The following is a 26,336-nucleotide window of genomic DNA, read 5'->3' as shown; positions in this document are numbered from 1 at the left end:
TTCTGATTTAAAGTAAAACAGGATCAAACAATTCCCCGCCCTGCTTTTGTATATGGAAACAGGTCAGATGAGCTTCTGCTTAGGCAACTGATGGTTATTGCAAGGGTAATGCTGCTCTGTCTGGTTGCGCCAGGTTTTAAACTTGCTGTAGGATTAAATTTTGCACGGCTGAGCTTTAGTAGACCTTAGTCTGTAGTTTATTTTGGACAAAAGGTTGATAAACTTTGGCTTTCAGGGAGGAAGCCTGGAATCTGAGACCCACTATTATTCATTGACTTGTCTTTATGAGTTTACAGTCCACTGATGCATAACACTGAAGGAAATATTTTCAGTGAAATGTTTGCTTTTTTCTTTGGCTTTGTAAAATGCAATGTCTTTTCTTAGAGATATATGTCAGGGTCATATAGCTACTTCAGTGAACTGTGTATGGTCAGGAAATAGACTGCATTGAAAATATTTCATTTTTCCGTGAAGTTAGTCTTTTAACCAAGACTTCCTCCCTTCTCCTCTCAGGGTTTTGGTCTCCCACTAACCACTATTTGAGCATTAATTTTATGCACAAACTGGGTTTAATTGTGGAAGGGAGATTTCAACTGTATGGAGCATTTTCAGTATTTTTGTATTAAATCAAAATTTTGCACACGACAGCAAACTTGTAAAACAAAACTCCGTTTATACATAAGGGAATTTTCTTGGCTGGCATTTTTCTGTCCTCTTTTTGCTGTGCTGAAATATGTGTCTCTTACTTCCTTGCTGCTATGGATGGCACAGCGAGGCTGACCATTTAGCGTGATAGAAGGACTGACTCTGCAAACTTTAATGGCTCTGACACAAAAGATCTATTAATTTAATGCTTACATGCTTAGGATGTGCTTACATGTTTGCTGGATTGGGGCCCATGCAAGCTCTTCTCCCTCTTTGGATGGTCAGTGGGGTGATTTGTCTGAGTTAGGAATACTAATGTAAATAAGGCTTTGTTGGACCAAATGTGCAGATGTTACATAGTACTACTACACACTGTTTATAAGGCATTAATGTCCGTTTCTCTTTCTCCACAGGTTCTTCTTGAAATTTTTCCTCAAATGTAACCAAAATTGCCTAAAAAATGCAGGAAACCCTCGAGACATGCGTCGATTCCAGGTCAGTCGGACACGCTTCCTCCTTTAAAAATCAGCAGCTGTTAGGGACAGAAGTACTTTGACCCAAACTAACCTGGTAATTCACTGGAAGATGCTAAAAACATAAGGTCACAGAATATTGCCTGAGGACTTCTTGTCACAGCAGAATTGGCAGGAAGTAGTTGGGTTTTCTTGCTCTGGACAAGAGAACTCTTGGAGATAATGTCATCTCCACGGGAAGTGAAAGCATGAAAAGGAAAAATCAAAATGACCTCACTGTTGTTTTAGGTTATGGGGCTACCCTGCTCTGAGATATTCCCTTCTGCCTGGGGAACTATTTGCCTTCATGTAAACACTAAGTGAGCACCATGTTTATTGGAAGGGGCAGAGGAGGGTATAAGAGCAATTAATAAAATCAGGCTCGTGACTACGCTTCAGCAGTTGTTCTCCAGCAGCATTAAAGGCTCCTAAATGTGCATCAGTGGGATGAAGGTCCATCCCTGTAGTCAACACTTGGAAAAAACTACCGTTGGGTGTATCTTTCTTGGGATGTTTTGGGCTGGTATTTCCCTGCTGTTGCAGCATATGGCAGTGGGGCTTGGGAACTGTAGTATCAACACAGCTTCTGATGGCCAAGGACATTTTTTTATGCTACACCTATGTCCACAACTACTTTGGGGATTAAGTACAGCACTGTCCCTTGGGAGGATGGTCTGCACTTGCCTTCCCCAGTGCTGGCAGCAGAGTGGTGTGGTGGCAATGCTGAGAAGTAGTTGCTCCAACCCCTTTATTGAAGACGTGGTCCTTTGACGGTGCCAATAGTGCTTTATCTGAGTATGTGCTGAAGAAAAATATTGGGTAGAGAGCCAAAGGAGCTTCTCTTTTGATGGGAGGAGCGTATGTGGCCCAGGGAGAAAACATAATAGAGTCTGTCAGTGGGGATTTGCCTCAGGGTTCTGAGGAAGAAATAGGAGATTTGTCCCATAGACTACATGGGTCTCTGGAGGAAGACAACTCCAAAAGACAGCTGCTTTCTGCAGTAGCTCAGGACCTTGTTTGCTTCTTTTCCAGCATTGTCACACTTAAATAAAAGTGCTAAATGCTATGTAAATGGCAATATTATTTATACGTAGAACATAATGTCTTTTGTTGAACTGCTTAATTTCAACAACACTGGAAGGCAGAAGGGTGTTATTTGCCCCTTTGAGCATAGAAGTGCAGAAGTGAGGAGATGTGGCCACAGGGATTAAATTAATCAGTATAAGAGCTAGCATTAGCATGGCAGAACCCTCAGCTTCTCACCCCACACTCCTCCCTCCGTCACGTTTCTCCTGTGGTTTGAGAGGGCATTATCACTGAAGGAGAAAGTGGAAAAAGGCTCTCACCAGCACAGGGATTTAGGCTGAGCAGTCACCCCTGGGGCCTGTCAGAGCTTGCTTCACAACATGTACACTCTGCTGGGTTTGTGCTCGTCCAGGCTCGAGGCTGATTTTCATATGGTAATGCCTTCGCGTGTTCTCTCAGAACAGCAATCAGGAGCCTGTGTCGGTGAGTAGGTAGGACATAGGAAAGGTTGTTGATCTCTTGACTTGTAAAGACATTCTGTCATACAAACCCAGCTTCACAGCAGTTGAGCTTTCTGTGTGTAAACAGAGACTGCTTAATTACACAGGTCATGTCAATTAGTGTGACCTTAGCATTTTCAAGAAATTAATCACTTTCAGCCAAGCGAACCACTCGTACTATAATACAGGATGGTATTGAAGCTTGCAGCATTCTGTTAAGTGCCCAGGCTTATTGTTTTACAATAGCCGCTTTTATTTATTTTCCTTTTTTTTTTTTTTTTTAATTTTGAACTTGTTGCTCTTTTAGCAATAGACTTCTTAAAATAAAACAGCCAGACTTTACGGAGTCCAGACTTCGTTTATTATTTCTTAGGGTGAAGAGGACCAAGCATACACATAGTATCTCAATGATACGATGCACCTAGGTGTTTGAGACAATGTTGTATAGGAACCAAGTGAAATCTGGGCCCCTGAGAAGTCAGTGGAGGGTTTGCTATCAGCTACCTTTGAAATATTGCCAGTGACTTACAATGTCTCTAATAGTTATGTCAAAGTTCTGTTAAAAACCATGAGAGTAAGGTATTTCCAGATACTTTTAAAATAGTAATTTTAACACAAAATTAAATGTGTTAAAATCTCTTTTTACACAAAAAAATGGAGACTTTCCCTTCCTTTACTTCATTCCCCTATCTGTGCTGGACTGTTAAGCTGCCCAGAGTTTTGTCCATCTTTTGGCCGTGGTGTCTCATTCATCAGTCCACAAAAGTTGCTAGGAGTTATTAGAACACAGATTATGGTTTTGGTGGGAGAGACAGTGAAGGGCCAGGGACATGAGTCTTGCACTATCTAAGGACCGGCCCTGCGGAAAATGCCTTTCTTAGTAGTTTTTAGGTTTTTTTCCTGCAGCAGGGAATTGTCTGATTATCATATGGTATGAGAGAGGTTAAGAAAGTACAGGGAAGAGGCAGAGTATGTGTTGGTTCAGACGACCTGTGTGTGAAACTTCATTCAGACTCACATATAGAAATGAATTAGTAAGTTTTATCCTGACCTTTGCATGAAAATGTGGTGGTGTGATAAGCCTAACATAAAAGTAGTTGTGGGCCTGGAAGGAAATACATTTCTCTGCATGTCTGAGATGCCCAGGCATGTGACAACTGGAGTGGTGTCAAGTGCCAGCAGAAGTGTGTGCTGGAGCAGTGCTGGCCCTGGCTGTGTTAGTTGTGTCTCTATTAGCAGAAGGAGACAGTCAGAGAGGAGAAGTCAAGTACTATGCAGGGACTCAAGACAGTTGAGTTGAGTGTTCAGCTGTGCTACAGACTCCCTTCTTGTCCTTAAGATAATTATTTCATTTCTGTGTGTTTCATCAGCCCAATTGCACAAAACATTTGGTGATACCAGGTATTGTCACTTTTGTGCAGCCTTGCCTTTTTATTCCAGAAACCCCGTGGAGCAGATGCTCAGTATGGTTTTGCATTCTTCATCACAATAAGTCATCAGTCTTGGTGGGATGGGCTGTAGTGCCCCAATTAGTGGTAATAATAACAATACTAAGTAGATAGTATCATTGGTGAACTCTGCTCAGATTTCCTTTTTCAGCACTAAAAACTCATTCATACAACCTAAACAGTTTTGTATGTTATTGTAATTAATGAAACCCAGGTGCCCTAGTTATCTTCTTGTTCTTGTTTTAGCACAACTGCTTGCAAACTGACACATGTCAAGTTTTAATTTAGAGGAAACTTTTCAGACTGAGTCACTGCATAAAACCCCAAACATTCATTTATTATGAAAACCTTGAAAGTCACTTAGAAATTGCCATGCTGTTTGATTCTGTTACCACAACCTCTTCCTCAGCCTAGGCTGCTAGTTTGCCTCCATGGGACGCTGCCACTCATGTTTGAATTGAAGCCACTTGTGTCTTATTGCAAATTTGCATAAGAGACAGAAATGATGCCTCATGAATCCCAGATAATGGAATATGGACATGCAAGGCTCCATCCCCAGAGAAGGGAAAGGCAAAAAAAAAAAAAAAAAAAAAAGGCTGAAAAATAGCAGTGAGAGCCGTGGCCCAATTCAACAAGGTAATTAAGCGCCTGTCCTGTCCTCGAGCATGTGAGCGAAATTACTGGATGTATTGTACTTATGTGCTTTAAGTTAGGCACCTTTTTAAGTGTCTTGTTAAATCGAGAGTGATTTTTAGTTACCAGAATAAAGAAGTCAACACATTGTAGGAAGAGGTCACCAAGTGGTGACGAAAATAAAGATGTTGCTCAAGCCATTTCTCCATAGCTTTCAAAGAGCAGCAAACACAGGAGTTACAGGTTTAAGACTAATGACACACTTCAAACCTGGAAATCATCTTAATCAGATTTTCTCTGCCTTTGCCACTGGATGTTGGGGACATTGCAAAAATATCAGATCCCTCACTATACATTGGAGAAAATTAAAAGCACAAGGAACATGCTATGTCTTAATCAGTTAGCAAAGCTTAATGGGCTGTGGTTAAAAATGAGGAGTCATGCAATGCTTAATTTTGATATATTAGGTGAGGTACTATAACAAATAAACAGGCCGAGTGTTAAACGTGGATAAATAGCTTGATCTCCAGGCTCCTGGTCTCTGAATATTTTTTTTTTAAACTAAGCTCCAAAGTATTCACAAACTGAACTATTTAATGGCAGGCAGAATAATTCACAGAGCCGTGATACGTTAATGCAGTTGATAGTGCCAACTTAATTGAAGAAAGTTGTAAACTGATGTGTTTCTTTCATACCTCTGTCTCCCCTGGTGTTGATACAGGATTTAAATTCAAAATCTATGAAGGGCTAACGCTAAAGCTCAAAATCATTTTCCATGTTTGCCTGTCCCAAATTAAAACTGTGTTTTGTTGACAAAATTTGGAAAGGTTTGAGATTTGGCAGGCCTGGTTGTCCCTGTGCTTACATTAATGTGTCAGCACCTCATTAATCATTTATTAAACTGTAGTGTGCCTTTCCCTCTTGCTATGGTCTGTGTTTTAGGATGCCTCAGTGCCCATTCCACATATACCTTGGCTCTCCCCTCCCCCTAATTTTATGATTTCTCCACAAATTAGTTTTAGCATGTGCTTTAACTTGAACATATCCCAGTCATTTCAAAATCAAAACGAGGAGAGTGTAGTATTTTTTTAGATTAAAAAATATGAGTAGAACTTGTAAGTATGTAAGTGCTCTGTAGCAATCCAAGTACGTAACTGTGGCACACAATATTCAAGGTGTATTTTTTCTCTGTTAATAATTAGGGGCATTAATATTTCGTTAGTGCAGTGTATGTTCAGTATTCCTGTATTAATGAGATTTTGCATTTAAAGAATTAAGCAGTAAGCGTGTGCTGCTTCTTACAGGTGCACTATGAATAATCATTTTTTTTTCAGACAGACACATAAAGTAACCACTTTTTTTTTCTGCATTTCCTGAGACTGGAAACAGTTTCTCTTGGGGATTCCTTTTATAGTTTCTTCTGCTAACGACACTGAAGAACCACACCACTGTGGTCTCTTTGTAGTAAATCAAACTCTCTGTTCAGGAGGTAGGTAGGAAGACACTGTTAAGTAATTCAAAATATGTTGCATCAACAGTTTCAGAAACCTGAGGGGGGAAAATTAAATGTAGATTTACTCACATAAAACTGACCTCACTAGGATTGTTTCCTTAAGTTCTTCCCTGGAAAGGTGCATGTATAAAGACAGCTACTTGTATATACGTTTTTCACAGGTTTGAGACCTAACTTGCTATTATTACTCTTCACCCGTTATTTTTCTGGAATCCTATTTCTAGAAATGTTCCAAAGTTTGGGTTTCAGCACAGGATCAGCTTCAGTGGGAAATCTGTGTGTACCTACATGGTTTTAAGATTGGGGAAAATATTTAATGTTGTAGCCATTGTTATTAATTGTAATAGTGTTAATTTTCATATGCATCTAAGCAGACCCATAGAAAAAGATAAGGAGCTGGCATAAATCATGGAGCTGTGACAGGCAATGCCAGCTAAGGATTTGGCTCAAAATCCCAGTTGCAAAGAATTTACAATAGTTGCAAGTGCACAAATAAGATTGCAAACCCTGAGCCACTTACTATAAGATCATATTTTATTGAAAATATCATAAACTTTATTCTTTCCCTCAGGAATGCAATGGATAAATTACTTTTGAAATCCCTTTTGGAATTTTATATATAGGGCTTGGGTTTTTTTCCTCTTAGTTTGATTTCAGAAAAACTTACCTACAGTGGTGGTGCTTTCTTTTTCCCAAATTTCCATCTGTAAAGAGCTCTTGAATCATTTATTCTGTATTTTAATATCTTTCACTTAAAACACACACAAAAATCTATTGCCTGGAATGCCATACTGAGGGACGGGTTTAGGATCCTTTAAATGTAAACTATTCTCTTTTGTGTTCCTCTTTTTAAAGACAAAGACTTTGGGATTAGCTACGGGCAATTTAGCAGCGTTGCTTACTTTATATTTTTGAGCATTTTAATCGGTGGTCAGAAATAGGTGGAGAATTTTTTCTTTAACTTTTTTTTTTAGATCCAATTCAAGTGATGAAATTGAATTGTTGTAAGCGATCCTTTAAGTGTCCCCATTTGACCAACTTTGAGAGGCAGCAGCTTCCTGAGAGAGTTGAAGCAATGTTTGCCAATCCTTGTAAAGCATTTCACCTCTTCAGAGGCTAAAGCCTCTCAAAACCAAGAACAATTAAAGCGAGAGCCTTTCAGAGCGACTGGGGAATTCAGCAAAATAAATCAGAAATCCTCTGCCGTGGCTCTGGAGGCTTGCCTCATTATAAGAGCAGATCTATTAGCCCCCTTGCCATTGTCTTTCATTTCTCAAGTGAGGTGATTCTAATTAAATTAATCTGCATGTCAATCTATCGGTGATCAATCAAAAGGGCTGAGGTCCCCCTTTGCGGCAGTGTGCTTGCGGCTGACAGGGGCTGATAATGGAGGAAGAAATAAACTGTCGAGCAAAGTTAATTAGTCAACATAATAGGTGGATTAAACAGGAGCTGCTGATTGCTGTTTCACATGTAGAAGCATGAGGTGGGAGCTGAAACTGCAATTAACAGACAATTATTATATTTGGTTGTAAGAGGTCGCATGAATAAACATATCTCTGTGGGTTTCAGTTTTTAATCCCTTTCCCTGTTTAATGTAAGGAGAAGTGTAGGTCATTTCTTCTTATTGTTTTAGTCGAAGTTCTCGAAGGCGACGCGTGCTCCTGGCAAACCAGCAGCCAGCTGAAGGCCAAATCTTTGGCGGGGGTAAAACCCTGGGAATGCCGTACTTTGTTGGGAAAGGGCTGTGTGGGGGGGTGGCTGAATGAAAGCCAGGGAGGCTGTGAGGTTTCTTGGTCTGATTGGGGTGGGAGGAGACCCGGTGTGATGAGCTTGTAGCTCTGCCAGGGACTTGCCCCATGCATCCCCCGCTTTTCTCCACGATGGTTCGTGGCTTGGGTGCCCTCAGCCTGAACAGGGATTTGCTGTAGGATGGTGCCTGCTGAGCCTCAGAGTTGAGAGGTCCCTCGGGACACCTCTGAGCAGTTGAGTCTTCTAGTCTGGACCCAACACTTACCCGTTTGCCCCTGCTGGGTTGACTCCTCTCCCGCCCCGGGCTGCTCTAGGGAGCAGAACTGTCAGATCCTGCCTCCGGGGCAGTCCTTCTCTGTCTCCCTCCCCTTGCCTCAAACCAAATCCCAGGTGTTGACATTGAGATAAGTTGAGAAATACAAATAATTCTAGCACTGGATGAATAGGGTTGTGTTCTCCAGATCAAGACCCCACTGTCAAGCGTGCGTGTGTACACAAACATACCTATACGTACTCCCTGAGACAGAGCTCGGGAGAAATTTGGGCAAGTTCAACAACCTGTAGTGACTGTACTGAGGGGAGAGCTGTACTGAGAGTAGAGAAGGGTGGGGGGAGGTGTGCAACAACTCTCACTGCAACTTCACAAAATACACTTTTGTTTTCTTTTATTCTGAATCGATACTCATTTGCAATGTCAACAGCTCTATCTACTTCAGCATGGAAACTGAAGGATAATTTAGGGTGAAACACAGCTGCCCTTGTATATGGGGGAAAAAATACTTAATAAAGATCTTCTTGTTAAAATGATGGTTAACAGTGTGCCGTCTGCCATGCAGCTACAAACTCTGCAATTTAACTTAAAACTGCATCAAAAGCTTGTGATGCCAAAGACCCACTCATCAATAGCGTCTCTTGTTAGATTTGTACAGCATAAGCAACAGTTATTATGCGAAATAGCTATGCAATTTTCTACAGCTCCCAGCTGTTATTTATTTAACTGAGTTTATTACACTCTGTGCTTCTTAAAAACCATACATATATATCCAAATTTTCCTCCATTTTGCTCTTGTGCTTGCAGGTTGTGGTGTCTACAACAGTCAATGTTGATGGCCATGTGTTGGCAGTGTCGGACAATATGTTTGTACACAACAATTCCAAGCACGGGCGGAGAGCTCGAAGACTTGATCCCTCGGAAGGTACGCCTTCTTATCTGGAACATGGTAGGCATATCATTTTCATTGGTTGGCATTGCTACTTTAAATGTGGATTTATTTGGTTTGTGTCTCTGGCTACTGGTTTCAAATTGTCCTGTAACAGTTTATACCTTTGGGACCAGATATTTTAAAGAGGCTGACCTCCAGACCCAGGGGGAAAATTTTCAAGTAGGTCAGCACTAAATGTAGTGAAATGACAAACCAGGAGGCAAACATGGGAGCAGAGTCTGTCCTGTATGTCAGTGAAGTGTGGTGGTTTCTTTTTTTTTTTTTGGTTGCATCTATTCAGCACTCAAAATTGGAGTCTGATGATCTTTTCCAAATTGCCGTGATTTTTGACTGTGCATCTAAAGGATGTTGCATATTTTCTGAAGTGCTCAGCACCCAAATTTTGGATTGGATTTCTTCTATCTATAGAGTGTTGAGCTCTCTAGGAGATTCAGCTTTTCCGTTGAATTGCCCTAAATGAAAGCAGAGCCCTTTTGGAAATCCATCTGCTTACTCAAGCCATGGATGAATGTTCTCTTCTGGCTCCAGCTGTGCCAGCTGAGGAAGTTGCTCTTCCCCGCACACCACAGCTGCTTGCCTCTCCTCCCTGCTGCAGACTGTTCTCCACCATGGACATGCCAGCTAAGATGGTTGTCTGATTGCTCCCTAGTCTCCTTCAGTTCAAAGAAGTTCATTTGAGTTAAACCGTTTAAATAATAACTCTTTGCCAATCTAGCTTATTTTCCTGAAATGATTGAGAGAGAAATGGTGCAAGGCAATTTGTCTGGCTTTTCTGAAAGGACAGTAAACCCCAGCAAGGGTGGGATGGGGGCACGTGGGTGGAAGCAGCCTGGGGGACAGTAATCTTTTCCGTAAGATCAGCTGGTCCTGGAAGAGAACATCTGCTGGTGACTGTAGGTGCTTAAAATGGGAGTTGTTGAGTGCAAATGTACTTTGAAAAATCTGGATTCGATTAATGTTTTGTTTTGCTCTTTGTCCTCAAAGTTGATGACTACTACTGAAAACCAAAACAAAAACAGAGGGCATTTCACTCCCCTCTCCCTGTTCCAGCTTGGTAGAATAGCTCTTTGTCTTCAAAGCTGTTTGTAATCCTAAATTCAATAGGTGCTTGCTCCCTGTAAGAGATGTGTACCCTCAGCTTCCATTGAAGTAGTTGAGTGTAGAAGGCGCCAGTCCTTTATGCTGGTTTGTTTCACAAATATTTGCCAAGGATCTGATGAATAATTAAATAGATTTTTCCAAAGAGTTTGAAGAAACCAGATAAAATTTTCTCTGGAAAAGTGAATGCCACTCAGAAAAATGTTAACTAGATACGTTAAAAGAAATTATTAATACTGAGAAATGGGCAAATGTGTGGGTTTCTACTACTCAGTGGATTCCTGTGGAAATAGCTTTCTATTCTGTTTATGCTTTCAGGCATCAGTCCTGCAGGCACTTATGCATATATTTAAGATTATGCGCACATATGGTCCTGTTGGGCTCAATGAGGCTTCTTGTGTCAGTAAAGTTGAGGGTATTGATAAGTGTTTGCAGAATCGGGTCTGTAGTTCACACTTACTAACCTAAAATTCTTAGCTCAGCAGCGTTTCTCATTATATAAACATAACTTACATCTGTATTTATTTAGCTCTAACTTTTTATGTAGGCTATGAGCCATTCTCAGCCATAATTCATGTTATAGAATTTTTTTTCATCCTGCCAACAACCTAATTTAATAAACAAACCACTGTCATAATTTTTGCTGAATTTTTGTAAGGAATGTACGAACTCTGTCTTTATTAATTAGCAGAAGGCACAACATTACAAAAGGAAACTTCTCTCTGTTCAACCTTGTAATCTTTCCATTGAGTCTAGTCTTTCAAAAAGACACTCCTATTTTTTACTTCTATTCCTACTAAAGTAGATGCCTTCCCCCTCCCATTGCAGTCTTCTCAGTGCATGCTTTGGGTCAAGGCAAAACTTACTTTCTCATACGTAAATGTTCTTATTCGCATTCATGGTGTAATAGCATCTCATTTTACCACAGCTGTCGTTCCCACTCCTACTACCTGAGGGATTCTGTTAGCAAAAAGAAACAAAAAAAGATAATGCTATGCTTACATATCTACACAAACCCTAGTTACTGTGCTAACATTAAATGTCAACATCTGCAAAATATCTCCATGTGTACATTTTGTGGGAAAGGTGATTTTTCTAATCTACTTTCTCAGGCACCTCTCAAGCAACCTCATAAAGCAACCGCTAGTAAATTCTTACTTTTGAATAGCAACCTCCACACTACAAAACTGCACTCTTCCCAAGGGCTTGGTGGAGCCTTTCTTTGTAACCTAAATCCTTCAATCCAGCTCTCCAGGAATTCTATGCACATTTGAGTCCAAAAGACAGGAAAAAAAAAATCCAGTAACTGTTTTAAATGTTGGTATTAGATGTCTGAAACACTCAACTGAATGAAAAAAAAATAGGAAAAGTCTCAACTGGGCTTAATGCTATTGAATTTTGGGCAACTACCACAAACCTTAGACCTGTTGGAACACATGACAGTTTCCTCCACTGAAATTAATTTTTGCTTTTAGTTTGAGTCCTGAAGTTTATTATTTTTCTTCAGTTTTTGGAATTTTTGTCTTGGATAATATCTGCAAGTGTAACTAGCAGAGACAGTTTGTTTGCCTTTCCTCTTTCCATCTTTTCTGCCTCCCTCAGGGGGAGGGCAGATTGACCTGACCAGTATCTGTAAATGGTGAAATGGGAAGCTAATGTAGTCATGGCTAGTTTGTCTCTGGTTTATTGCTTTGGTGAGCAACTTGTGATCATAGGTTTCTAAATGCTGGGATTTAGACCAATTGACCAGTTCCCTTGTACTTTTCTAGATGTTTAACTCCTTAACACAAATACGCGATCGCCATAGAGATCAATGCGTGACTGTGTGAAGACTGGGGAAAGGGGAGAGGGGCTGTAGCAAGAAGGTGTGCTGGTTGCCTAGTTTAGTTACACAATATCCAGCTTATTTTTCCTTACAAAGTTGTGTTGGGACATGCTGCTCTTAAACATGGAGTTGCAGTTTATGTGACACCTAAAAGACACTTCGGGTGCCAAAAAGCTGGAAAGAAAGCTTTACCTCCCGAGCCACTCGGGAGCCTGGTGTCTCCACATTCGGGTTTTACCATCTCATTAGCAGGTAGCCTGGATTATTTTTGGGACATCCACCACATCTCTATTTATATCTTGCTTGTCAGACAGTAAAATGAAAGTTCCTTTTCGTAGCTCGTCTCTCTGAATATAACTAGGAGCCTAGATCATGGTTTCGTATCCACACACTGTCCTCCTTGAAACCAGCGGGTTAAGAAGCTCGTATTTCAAATAAATATATCTATCTTTCAAAAGTAATAGCTGGCAGAGGCCAATTATTTCATACATCTCTGTGTGGTATAAATAGGGTAAGCCACAGTCATCTGTGGTTTTCAATAATTATCACTTTTTCATTCACAAATAGTTGGATCCTCACTTGTTTTATATTTATGGTAAACCAGAAAGCCGGTGTGGTTGACCTTTCTAAATTGTACATATATAGTAAGATGTATAGTGAAGAGCCAATAGGCCCCAACCAGTAGAATGTATTTCAGCTTGTAGTTCATCCCAGGGTGTCAATTTTAAAAGCAAAATCTTTCCAATGCAATTTAAGTGACTAGGTTATGGAAGGGGGGAATTCTGACAGGGTTTGCAACAACGCTTTTCAAGTTTAGCAGCATGAAGTCCACCGCTGCAGATGTCTGCAAAATTTCCAGTTAAAACTCTCATATTGCTGCAAAGTAAAAATTCTTTTTTTCCCCCAAATCTTTGAATGTAAAGCCAATTGCAGCATCAGTTTCTCTATTATTTTTCCTCACTGGCAGAATGCAATGCCCTCGAAAAATGATAGTCCCTGAGACCCTGTCAGTTTGCATGCTCTAACACTTTATTATCTAATGATCTAATATGCAACAAGGCAAAGAGGGGGTGCTTATCACCCTGACAGGATGCCTAAGAGAAGTGACTAAATTACTTTATGTACCATTAGCGCTAGCTGCCACGGTGAACTCACTGTGAGCATTTATGCAAATATTCCTGAATACATTCAAGTGGCCTTGTCAGGAAGACGACTGACAAGCAGCTTAAATGCTTGGGTTTTTAAAGGGACAGTTTTATTTCTTTTTCTTTTCCTTCCTCCTCCTCCTCCTCTGTAGGAGAGCGCTGAAGAACTAGGTGATTGTAAGGTTTGCTGGCGATTTGGTTCTGAGTCAGCTCAACAGCAGCAGAAGATGAAAGATGCAGGGTAGAAATAAGGAGAAATTATAAGATATGATGTCAGAATTTGCAGATGGAAGCAGAGACAACCATGATTTCTAAAGCAATGTCCTGCCACTATTTGAATATGAAATATACATAAATCTCCGTGTGTGTGTGTATATATATCTAAAATAGGTCATTATATAGCAAAACCATTATTAGTGGCTGCCTTATTCTGGAAATGATAGTGCATGGCAGGATTATTTGATCACTCCATTGTGGTACGTGAGACAGTCAAGCTTTTACAATGTTGTTTTAGTTCATGATGGTAATGAGTGATTCAGAGCGTTTGCTGTCTGCAGGTGCAAAACCTCCTACAGTAAATGAAGAGTGGTAGTTGCTGTGCCTCAGCTGGCTACGTCCGGTAGATCCTCTCCTCAGCAGTGGGGCCTTTAAAGAGCTTTTCTTGCCAATCCTGCCCATCCTGGGCAATCTGAGAGCCCACAGTCACTACAGCAGGCACATTCACAGATTCTCCACTAAATCTGCAGATTTGAAAGCAAAAATGATTGCTAGGCTGTGTCTTAGTTGATTTGATATTTTCTATTTAGGTTAATAAAAAAGGAAAGTTTTTCCCCACCTTATAAACTGTTTGAGAGGATAATCTTTAAAATAAAGCTTTGAGACTGACTGCCTTTAAGTGTCATTGTTATCTAGTCTGACTGTAACAGAATTGTTGAGGCTGCTCGTATGCCTTGAATTTAGCTGCATGTGCTGGGCACACCAGTTGATGATTCCTGAAAGATGCTCAGAAATCTGACTTAGTGACCTGGTTCTTGTCCTTACAGCCACAGGCTTTGCCGCAACATTAACCACGAACTTTCTGGCGGTGTGGAGAGTCATGAAGAGGATGCCCCTATTAGCTCCATTTTAACCATTTCAACCCTGAATCGCTTGGTGTTGCATGTCTCCATGCTAGTTGATTAAATTCTTAATTCAAGACAGAATACTGACTGAAGCGAAAGATATTAGCAAGTTGAGAAAGGGTAATCTTCAAAAGTTGATACATTTTACCCTTAGATGGTATAGGTTCAGATTCTTAATCAACGTTAGGGACTACTGCATTCACAAACTGGCCGGGTTTAAACAAAGAAACTTTAATGTTTGACTTGTTTCATCTATGGGTGGAAGCACCTGTTACATCTTAGTGCTTCACTTAAGAATGTTTTCGTGATTATGTGAAAAATATAAACACACAAGCTTTTTCTGCACCATATCATTCCATAAGAGAAATGCAGTGGGCTTGATTTATTATTTAGAAGGGAAATATTGATAAAAAATATTAGGATTCTACCACTCTACTTGAGGGGATCTTGTATGTTATTCTGAGTTAGGTCTGCTTTCTAATTTATTTTCTATGAGGGAAGAATACCTAGGGTTGTTGGACATCTCTATGCATACACAAGGGAAAAAATGTGACTTTCAGAACATTGCACAACATGGATAGTAATAACAGTAAGTGAGCCTTGATATACTGAAGTATTGCAAAACTTCAAGCTGGAAATAATTTTCTTTACTTTTGCCAAGTTGTCTTTTTCATATCGGTTCCTTCATAAATGCAGTGACTCATAAATTCAGGCAATTTTTTACATAATGGCTTGTTATGTGTTCTTGGAGCTTGACCTCACCAAGCATATAATATTAACCTCTTCACTGCCCTGTGGACTTACTGTATGTTTCTAACATAAGTGAGCACACCAGGACTGGATTAGTCCAGTATGTGTACTCAGAGCTTGAGCTCTGAAGTCCCTCTGAAGAGACAAAAAGTGGCCAGAAAGTTAAGGTGCTTCACTTGAGAGAATTTGTAGATAAAGACTCCAATAAGATCTCAACAAGATTTTGACTCTGGGGACCATTGAATTAAGTTGCCAAAACTGTGGCAGGTTCTCTGCAGGTTGCAAATGTTAACTCAGGACGTGGTGTCTTCCTAAAAAGTATATGGCAGGTCGGGGAGAGGTTACGGGTTTGAGTAATTCCTCCCCCAGGAATTGCTGGGTGAGGTTCTCTGGTGGGCACTATGCAGGATGTCAGGCTGTGTGATCGAAACCGTCCCTTCAGGAGTAAAATCTTGGGATCCATCAGGTTAGCAAAACACAGCAGAGCTCAGATTTGTACAGCTCCAATTTAGGTAACCAAAACTGTGTTAACGAAATTGTGCCCCACTGAATTATGCTGATGCCTTTTTTTAATCTTCACCAGAGCAGAGTAGCTGTCTGCAGGCCCAGACCCCTGCTTCCTTTTTGGATATAACTGAGAATTTCACAAGAACTGGGTGGGTGGGTAGGTGGAGCTGCCCTTCTCGCAGCCAGTCATGTCAAACAGAAAGCAGAAAATCTTCTGTTTCTATTTGTCTAGGTCATAAATCAGCCATTAAGGAGAGGTACTCAAAAGCTTAGAATATTTGGCTGCAGCAATTTTGATCTTTCAAAATTTATTTTTAGTCTGAGACTAAATGAAAACAAGATTTAACTGATTTTCTGGGAGGTGAATTTTTAATGGTTGATTTGGGTGAGGAGACGCCAGAATTTCAGTTCTGCCATTAGGCTGTATGTATTTCATGAAGTTGGAGGTTTGAGTTTGTGGGTTTTTTCATTATTTAAACATTATTTCATAACATATATGTACTAACACTGCTGCCACCATGTCGCAGGAGACTTAAGAGATACCATTTGAAGTATTCTAGTCTTTAATAGAAAGGATTGCTGTTACATAATGCCCATGGAAATACCTTCTGAAAAGTCAAGTTTGGGTACTCCAATTACCACGGTTAGAAAGGATTCCTGCTTGACAGTCACTTATCAGGGATCTAGTGTCACATCTAATTGAAAAAGGAAAAAATGCTACAATGGAAGCGGGAGACACCTTGATTTTAAAAAGATAAGGTGTGGCAGTTTCTACCCATGAGCAGCTGCCCTTTATGTTTTTCAAATAAATGAAAAATAAAACAGCCCTTCCCCCAGAATATCTAAATGATGTCAAGCTGTGATATGTTGTTACCCTCTATTGTTATGAGGATGTCATGAATTCATGGAAAAATAGTACCTGGATGAAGATAGAGCACATTTTGTGAATTTCCCAGAGGAGCTTTCAGAACTGTGCTCCCAAAATTGCAAAAAGAAGAAAACATGGGGAAAACTGGCATTAAAATTTGATACAGACTTGTGTGAAAAAAACTGTTTTGTTACAGCAAACAGATAATGGAGAAAAGTTCAGATGGAAATTCTCCAACCACCATGAGAGTTGACTCTTATTTGGAGAGCTAGACCAACCACTTTCTGAAGGTTTGAGGTTTCTCTCCAGACCTCAGAGGAATCAGAGTACAGTTATGCAAGTAGCAAAACCTTAGCTACTCTGGCAGAAACTTCACAGCTACCAGTACAGGAGAACATTCAGTAGCACTCAAATAGGCAATGAATATTCATAGATAATAAGCATTCATTACATTTCAATTTGCTTTGCTGGCCACCATGTCACTAATAGAGTGGCATCATAGGGGAGAAGAATGACATTAGGATTAGAGAAATGTTTGAGAGATACTGTACCGTATGGCAGTGAAGTTTTGCCAGACGTTGTTTTTCCAACCTTCCAAAATGTGCACACCAGCAAATAACAAAACATTATATTATTGTAATATGATTAATATTATTTCTGAACAAATTCCTCTAACTTAGATTTTTTATTATAGGGTACCTTTATTGTTGTTATGTTGGGAAAAGATGTTTTTTCACTCCAGTCCCCTGCTGATTTGGGCAGAGTACAAAGGAAAAGGATTTTGTGAATTGTGGTTTGTAAGCGAAGGCCAAGAACTAGTGATTTTTTGAGAACTCACCTGGATGTCGTAAAAGGTCATGATTATTAAAGAACGGTGTTCACAGCAGTTTGCAGGTATCTGGATACTTCCAAATGTTTCATGTTAGTCACCCCAGAATTTAAATACCCCAAAGCAATCGGTGATTATGAAAGGTCTCTATTCCCAGGGAATTTATGTCCCAAGCTGTGAATCAGCTGAGTGCTAACAATCTCAGGATTAAAGTTTTCTTTAGATGAAAATTTTCCACCAAATTGTCATTTAGAATGTTCTGATTAGAAAAATTCACAAATAACGAACTGAGTATTTTTTGCATCTCAGGCTGCACGTCTTCTCATTGAACTAAGAGAAGACCAGTGTGAGCATTCCAGTCTCTCTCTTACTGTCCATTGTGGGGTGCCTGCCAAGTGTTTCCCCGACAAAATGAGTATTTGACAAAGCTCCTCCACATCCGAAGAAATGAGTTAATAGCACAAACCAGGAAACTGATGCAGAAAATGGAACCCACCAGGGTGGGATGTTTGGAGTGGTTATTCTAATCTGGGTTGCGATCTGAAAATAATGTTAGTACTAAAGAATAAAAACAAACTACTAATAATTAATATTGGAATGGAGACAGGCTTTGTCTTTGGCCCAAATCCAGAATACAAGATTTTCAGGAGTGCATGGCATTGCAAAAAGTGTGCTTTCATTAAAGTAGTACAGCTTCATAAAGTGTTTTTTAAAATCTTAGCCCAAACTGTTTGCTGAGCATAACCAGAAAGCTTTGTTTGTCACAATTAGTCCTTTCTGCTTCCCAACTTCATTCCATGAATTTATAGTTCTCTTTGTGACAAAACAAATCTTTAGCGTGAAAGTGACTGTAATGTAAGCAGTGCTGGTTTATGACCTCATTGAGAGAAGCGAATAGGGTTAGGAAGTTTATTAAAAAGATCAAGAATGAAGTTTTATGAAAAACTTGTCTGAAATTTAGCAGTTTAAATTTATTTCTCAAAAGTACTTCAAACATTTAGACCTGCAAGTTAAGGTACAAGGGCCACTGTGAGATGCTGAACGTGATACTGCCCTTCGTGAAGCGGATGTTTAGGACTTTCTGAACTTCTGATCCATTTTTGTGAGTCAAGTGGTCACCCAAAAGTGTAGGTACCCCAAAGCAATCTTTTTGGAAATTCTTGGACCTAAAGCCAAACCCGCAAAGCACCAAGGTGCCTAAAGCTGCAGGTGGTGTTTAGTGGGATTTTTAAAACTCTGGCTACAGAATTTCTATGCCTATCTGCCAAGTACTTTGAAAATTCCATTAGCTGCTTACTGGGACCACTGGGTAGCTGGGTGCTTGGTCCCAAATGCTGTAGGAACCTGTGTGCTTTTTACTGTGCTGCTGTTGAAGTGTCTGTTAGCAATGGGAGTATAAGGAAATTCAAAATTAATTATGTTTGGCTAATACCATATCATTATGGTTTTGTAGCAACTCTCTCAGAGGTTCTGTATCTATCCCATGAAAAAGCAAAGTGCGGTTCCCGCAGAAGTCCCTTTTGGGTTGTGAAATGGCAGCAGACGTGCTATGCTAGATCTCCCCTGCTGCTGGAGACCGAACAGACAGCTCGCGCTGCAGTTCACTGGAAACCTGGGCTTGCGTATGGAATTCATAGGTTTGGTGTTACCTGATCCATGCTGAGAGGGAAGGCCAGCACTCAGAGGTAAATTGCAGGCCTGACCGCAACGCTGCTCGTCTTTCCAGCTGCAGCTTTAGTTTGTGGGTTGGGGTTTGAGGTCACAGCGCTTTGCCGCAGAACGTTCAGGTGAGAGCATCGCTCAACTTCCTGGGCTCTTTGAGGAGATGAAGAGAGGGAGAAAAATATTTCCGACCAGGTTTGGCTCTCTGAGGCACCGAAAGGTAAAGCAACACTGATTAGGGGCCCTTTGGGGAAAATTGTCTCCTTCCTGGGATTGTGACCTTGAAGGCGAGGGTGAGTGCTGCCTCCTCATTCAGCCCTGAGTCTGAGCAGAGGTGCCCGCTGGAAAGCCTGCAGTCAGGTGCCTGTTCGATTTCAGCTGCCAAATATTTTTATGGGGTTGCTTCTGGCTGCTCCCTACCTACGATATCATCTTGCCAAGGTCCCTTGGTACTTTCAGGAGCCAGCGCGGAACTCCCGGGTCTCCAGGCTTCCAGAGGTGTCTGCCCATCTCTGCTCATTGAATAGCGGAAAGAGGATCCTAATTTAGGCAGACTGACTCACCCAGCCAGAGCTGGAGTCTGACTTTTTACATGCGGCAATGCCTTAGGTAGGTGGTCTGAATATGGCCCTAAATAAATAAATAAAAACTTAGCCTGACTTTATCAGACACATTGAAAGAACAACTTCTCTAAGCATTTGTAGGCTTGAGTCCAAAGTATTCACTCCTCAGATTTTCAGCGTGCTGGTTTTATGTGGTGTCATTGCTGGACAGATACTATGAACTATAAATATATTTTTATGCTTGTGTTTTTGCAAGTAAAGCCTAAATGGCTGGGAGAGGGTGGCTGACCTCCCATTCAGAGCAGCACAAAGAACAGAGGAGGAAACAGTCTGAAAGACACTGCACAGGAGAGGCAAGGGGGTCTCAGTCTCTGCAACGCAATCAGGGCTTCTGCTTGAAATGCAGTGCAGGTTACGTCCCCTCCATTGCTGTCCGCTGCTATCACAAACACGGGCTGAGTATTATATTGCATTCCTGAATCAAACCTCTATAATAATAATAGTAACAACAACAACAACAACAACAATAATAATAATAATGATATCAATTGAATTATTTTGTTTATTTTTCTCATCCACCCTTCCCATCCCAGGTAGTCATTAGTTTGTAGTGTATTTCTGGCTAGGACAGCAATTTAGTTAAACCTTCTGATCACTGGGATGCTTTTCTTACAGAAGAGCCAGATTCCCTACCTTTTCCCTTGGCCCAGGGCCTGGAAACCTGAGGCCGTCCATCGGACCTTGGTCTCTCCATTGGCAGCTCTGCGTAACCTGTCACAGAGACAGCCTGAGCATAATTTTTGCACATGATGAATATGGATCTTGGCTGCATCTGGCAGGCTGCAACAATGAATGCAGAAGACTGTCATTAATAGATAATAAAAGCAGAAAGCAACATTAATGAGAATAAGCTTTTCTTTTACTGGGACTGATTATTACTTTTTTGTTCTTGGCCTGTGACTAGATCAAGCTGCAAATAACAGCTACCAACACTGTGTGCACGCATGTGTTTTGTTGTTGGCTGGTTTTTAATCTGGAATATTTAACCATGATATCTTCAAAGTGCGATTGTGTCATACATTCTCATACACTAATAGATTTCAAAGATGAAGAGCCTTGCTGCTTTATGTTTAGTCATGCCTTTTGTCTATAAATTTATGGCAGTATTATGGTTTAATGAATTGAACAAGTCCCAGAACAACAACAAAAATGCTTTTTTGTTTGAATTTAGATATTGCATACTTTGTTCTTCAAACGAGTAATAAAACCAATATGTTTCTTTAGTGGTAAACTTCAGGCTAACTTCATCTCACATTACTAATCAAGTACTCAAGGATATGTGTGTGCACATATACATATGTGTGTGCGCGTGTGTGGTAAACAGGCGCTTTCAGTCGTGGTGCTAGATGTAGGCTGAACATTCGTATTCTGATAGCGATAGGCAAACCTCCGAGAACAGATGGAGCAGAGTTCAGCACAAAGGTTTAATCCTATCAGGATGATTCCTGTATGGCCATCTGGATAATCCGGCGCACAAATTCAGTGCCTGTTAAAAAGGCAACGTAGGCCAAGATTAGCGTCACAGATTTTCCACTAGACTTGTTCATATTTGACTTTATGATTCTCAGACTCCAGAAAATTGCATTAGAGAGCAGCCTGTGATTTGTGAGAGAAATCAGACGAGGAATAAGAACTCTTAGGGTACTTGAATTTCCCTTGAAGAAACTGGATTACAGGCACTCCCTGTCCCTGCCACAACTGCTTTGTGTTTCTATGCGGGTTGTTCTGTTTCTGAAAGACGATTACTGCGAGCTCTCTGTTGTGGGCAGACTTTCTCAATTCTGCTGAACAAAGAGACTTCAGCTAAAAATTAATTTTAGTTGGGGCTCTTGTTTTTATCAGGATGAAATAAATTCTCTGTTTGCTGTAGAATCCATCTCAGGTGAACTTCTGATTGTTGCGCTATATAATACAGTGGGGCTTTTAACTGATTTTGGGGGGTGGAGGTCTGTTTTTTTCTTTGTGATAGTGAAAGATTCCATAAAAGTTTAATTGATACGAATATTTAGTTTGGGGGAGTGAGAATTTAGATTTAGGTTGAACTCTGCGTTTCATCTAGAATAGTTTCTGTGTATCATCGACTGAACCTTGCCAGCGTGGCCATAATGTACCAGTGTCCATCTGAACATCAAGACTCGCTGCTATTGTGCTCGGGATGCTGAGCTTTTCACACCTTGCAGGGATGGGATGCTGTGGCTCAGGAGCTTTTAGCTAGTCCTATGTTCTGACTCTAGATTTGCTGTGAGAGATTTACAGGTTTTTTAAGGTACTGATGGAAAATAGAGAGAAAATGAGACCAGGGTGATGGTGAAACAAAACATGAATTTAGAAATAGCACCCACCTGCCCTTCTGTTAAGTTGGGATTCAGCAAAACAGTAAACTGCAGGGTTAACTTTAAGCAAATGACTGGTTCCATCCTATAAAATGCTTTGCTCGTTCAGGACCTTAGTTAGCAGCACTGAAGGACCAGTCAGTTAAATTGAGCAGGTTTTGGGGTATGCGAGCTATGCAGCGATGTTTGTTTTGACAAACTTTTGGGTTGATTTATATTACACATTTTGGGCTTCCATTCACAAGGTTGCCTTCATCCTCACCCAGAAATTGCATCAGTGCAACTATTTTTAGACTTTAGTGCACTTAAACAGATGCAGCCTCCTTTCTGGACATGCTTATTGTTTTTACAATAGTCGTATTGGCTTAGCTGGGCTCTGTAACTTCATTAGCGGAAGTTAAATCAGTAGGAAGCCATTGAAATTGAAATGCGAGAGGCATATAGGATTTTTTCACTGTTTTACTAGCAAAGCTTTTAAATTCCACATTCAGCTAAAATGGTGCAATCCTGTGCATGTATCACACCCTAGTCCCCTGCATGCTATTGCCTTTGGCTTCCCATCTTTTAGGAACGCTGTTCCTGTGCCTTTGCAAGTGACCCCATGGGGTGGAGGAAGGAGTCAAGAAATTGAGGTGCAATAATTTGGGGGCTTATAGTAAAGCATTTATCTTGCTTGGGGCCAAAATGTGCCTGTGCATCCCTGAGGGAGGAGGGCGTGCTGCAGCACTCACTGGTTTGGTGCTTGGGTCTGAGCAAACTTGTCCCCAGTTGTAGAGCTGGAAGTGCTGCCAATATTTGGTAGGCCCTATGCAATATTCTTGGATGCGCTGTTTCTTCTCCTGATCCAATGTGTGTATATCCCCCATATAAGCAAGCTGCCCAAGATAACGGAGACCGCCTCAGTGCTGGAGCTGAGTAGCTGCATTGGTTCAGGCAGAGCGCTATGTTTGGCCGAGGCCACCCACAATGCTTTCTTCATGGCTGACTCAAAATGAAAATCTTCCAACTTTGGGGCAAAAAGAATGAATGCAAGAATTATAGCTTAAAATCTGCTTGACATTTCCTTGAAATAAAAAATCAGAACAGTGCATCAAAAAATTTCACAATAAAATTGTTAGGCTCCTTGAAATATATATATATATATAAAAATATAAATTTATATGTAGAGAGCGCATATATATTTTTTCAAGAATAACGATATATGTATTATTTATTTTTTTATATATATTCATGTTTTGGCTGAACCTATATATTGAATTTAACCAAATTTTTAAGTGTTTTTGCAACATTGCATTTTTCTTGGGAAAGTTAATATTTGCCAAACAAACATGACAGAGCTGTCTTTTGGAGGTCAAGATTTATGAACTTGCAGTGAGACGCTAAGGACTCTTACTGTTTTATTAATTTTTGGAAAGCAGGAGGTACCTCCTAAAGTAAAAAACAAACAAGCAAAAAAACCCCAGAACTTCTGTGATGTGAAAGGGTTTAAAAGAATGAATGAAAATGCATTTCTTGCAATCATATAGAGATAACTAAATTATTATTTTTATGGAAATGTTTTAAGTAAAATACACAGCAGATTTTTTTGTAACACATCTCTCATTATTCAGGATTGCCTTCTTTTTCCATGCAATCATTTTTCAGGCAGTGATCAACAACTGAGAGCTTTGGAAATCATTAAGGAAAGAGAAACACAGAGGACTCCATGAAATGTAACTTTGCTAGCTGAGGCATCAGCAAGGATAAAAGAGAAACACTGGCTTAAGTATTGATTGTAGGTGGAATATTATCCCAGGTAATTTACATTTTCAATTCCCATTAATGGGAACTGAGCATCCAAAATGTTAGGCAGAAAATCACAGCCAATACCTTTAATTTCACTACTTGAAAACAGAAACAAAGGCAACCTTCCCTCCCTTCCCCCAACCTGGAGCGATTGCATGGCACTTATATTTTTGGTTCGGTGATTTCACCTAGTGCAGACATCATGAAGAACCAGGAGGAGGTTGCCATTTTTGGCAGGGTGTTGTAATCTTTAAAGCTTGCAAATGGTAAGTCCCAAATATCAAGATGCTGTAAAGGAGGGAGCTGGGAAGGGGGAGCAGGGCATCGCATCTTCGTGCCTGTGTTGCATAAAGCTGTGTGAGTTATCTCCTAGAGAGGGAAACCTCTGTTACCCTGTTTCCTGCACAGCAGCTGCTTATTGTCAGGAGAGAATAGAAGAGAGAGCAGGCTGCGATATGAAAAAGGAAAGCAGGAAGATCATCGCTTTACTAAGATAAACAGCAAATGCATTGTTTAGCTTAAGAGTGAAGATTTAAAGGTCCGGTACAATATGTAAAAACTCGGCCACATTCCCTTTCCCTGAAGTGCCTATGACTAACCCTTTGGGCTGGTTCTGTGGACTTTTCCCATCCAGGCTGGTTTGGTAAACTTCAGTTGCTTTCAGTTGCTTGTGCTGGATACAGCTCCGGCAATGCCTCCACACACTAGACTGGAATGGTACCATGCATGGGCACACAAACTTTTCAGGGTTCTCCTTTCCAGCATGCTCAAAGTAGGTGAGCAGACGATGACAGCTCCTGCTTCGCAGGAATGAGCATATTATTAAAAAAAAAACAAAACCAAAAAACCAAAAACAAAAGCCAGAAGAAAATATCCCAACTCAAAACCCCCCCAAATATTTTGTTCGTTCTCTCAAACTGGCAAATTTTGGAAAAATGATAATTTGCAGTTCTGAAAAAAACCCACTCCCCTTGTGATAAAATTGATCTGTTAAAGTGTTTAATGTGGAAAATCCACAATAAACAATGATGAATGGAATAACCCTTCCCCCCTGTATAACACCTATGTAAATCTATAATTTGAGAAGGGAAGAAATAATGTTTTTCTCCCCTTTTAAAGAGAAACATACCTTGCCAAGCGAAAAATGTTGATCAAAAAGGCCTTGAGCATCCCAACAAGGGCTGCACAGCTTCAGCTCCAGAGTGCCCTGGGAAAGGAATTTAGGCTCAGCCCGTTCCTGGGCACTGCCTTGCTCAGAGTCACAAACCCTACGTGATTTCAATAGCTACGAGGTACCTGAGGGAAGATCTACACCAGATGATATAAAAATGCTGTAGAAATCGCAGAGTTAGCACTGAGTTGCTGCTACATTTGACTTTCTGCAACACTGAGTAGACATAGCAGCTCAGTTCCTGAAATCAGCATATTGGCATTAGTACGTTGGCTCTGCTGCTGCTAGTTCTCATGTCGGGTTGGATGAGCTCTGCACTGCACGGGGTGGTCTACATGTAACCTAAGTGTTTTTTGAAATGGGAAACCCCAGTTCCGTATACATTACATAGCTCTTGGCAGCTTTGCACAGAGCACTGCCCAACTATCTTAAAAAATCTAGTTCCTTATTCTGCAACTTCTTCAGCGGGGTTTTTAAGCACTTACTTAAGTGGTTTGTTGAATCACAACTTCAATAAGTCATGGTTTCGAGTGCTTAAAACTGATTTGTCTCGATATTCTGAAAATCAGTAGTTTGGCGAAAACATTTAACAGGTTGCAGGATCAGACCCATAAACTGTGGGTTAATCTATGGATCATTTATATATTTAGCCTGGAATTAGGTTTTACCCAAGAAAAAAAGGAAAATTAAATTAAACTCCAGATATTTTCAGTACTTCCTCTAGGATGAGACATAAATTCCCTGTTCCTCTGAATTACCAGTTTTAACTGCCTTTATGCAACTCTCCTTGCATGTCACAATACTCTTAAAGCGAAGAAAAATAAAAGCACATACCCCATCATTTAAACTCCTGTTGTGATGCAGCAACTGTTGTCAGAGCCTCATCTCTGGAATAATGGAGGATGAAACCACACTTCACGATAAAAACTGCAGGCGAGGTCATTCTTACAGTCACCAGCACAAACTGGATATTAATCATAGAGCAAATACATTTCAGAAGCTAAATAAGAGCAGTCCCAGAGCCCTGCTGATAGCTGTGCATCCCACTAATTCACCTCAGTGAACATTTACCTCTAAGCTCAATTAACGCTAATTCCAAGGCCACCCATAAACTTTGTGGTAAATACATTTTTTTCCTCTGGCCTCTGTTTTCAGTCAATGGAATAGATAATTTCTGTTGGAGGATAAAATGCTATCTCTATTTATAAACGCAGGTTCCTAATTAAGAATATGAGATGTCCAGTGTGTGTTTGTGAGTGACTTGAATCGGTAGCTCATTGATTCTATAAATTCAGATGTTCGATGCTCCTGAGGGTGTCTGCTATTACTTCTGTCTTCAGGTGCTATTTGAGGCAGATGGAAATGCT

General features: G+C 40.5%; 1 protein-coding gene across 6 annotated transcripts in view; it reads left to right on the top strand.

The window, feature by feature from the left end:
- The window catches only part of EBF1 (EBF transcription factor 1), a 285,549-nt gene that overhangs the window by 177,173 nt on the left and 82,040 nt on the right, over positions 1-26,336 (top strand). For 4 of the 6 annotated variants that reach the window (XM_075509693.1, XM_075509696.1, XM_075509692.1 and 1 more), the window contains exons 7-8: positions 1,059-1,140; positions 9,108-9,249. In XM_075509693.1, the coding sequence (XP_075365808.1) occupies positions 1,059-1,140; positions 9,108-9,249 (224 nt within the window). The remainder of the gene's footprint in view (positions 1-1,058; positions 1,141-9,107; positions 9,250-26,336) is intronic. The other 2 variants (XM_075509695.1, XM_075509694.1) reach the window with 1 other exon arrangement.

Source organism: Mycteria americana, chromosome 8 (genome assembly GCF_035582795.1).
Source record: "Mycteria americana isolate JAX WOST 10 ecotype Jacksonville Zoo and Gardens chromosome 8, USCA_MyAme_1.0, whole genome shotgun sequence".
NCBI lineage: Eukaryota > Metazoa > Chordata > Aves > Ciconiiformes > Ciconiidae > Mycteria > Mycteria americana.
The sequence above is the reverse complement of the archived record's forward strand: the minus strand, read 5'-3'. Positions and strand labels throughout refer to the sequence as shown.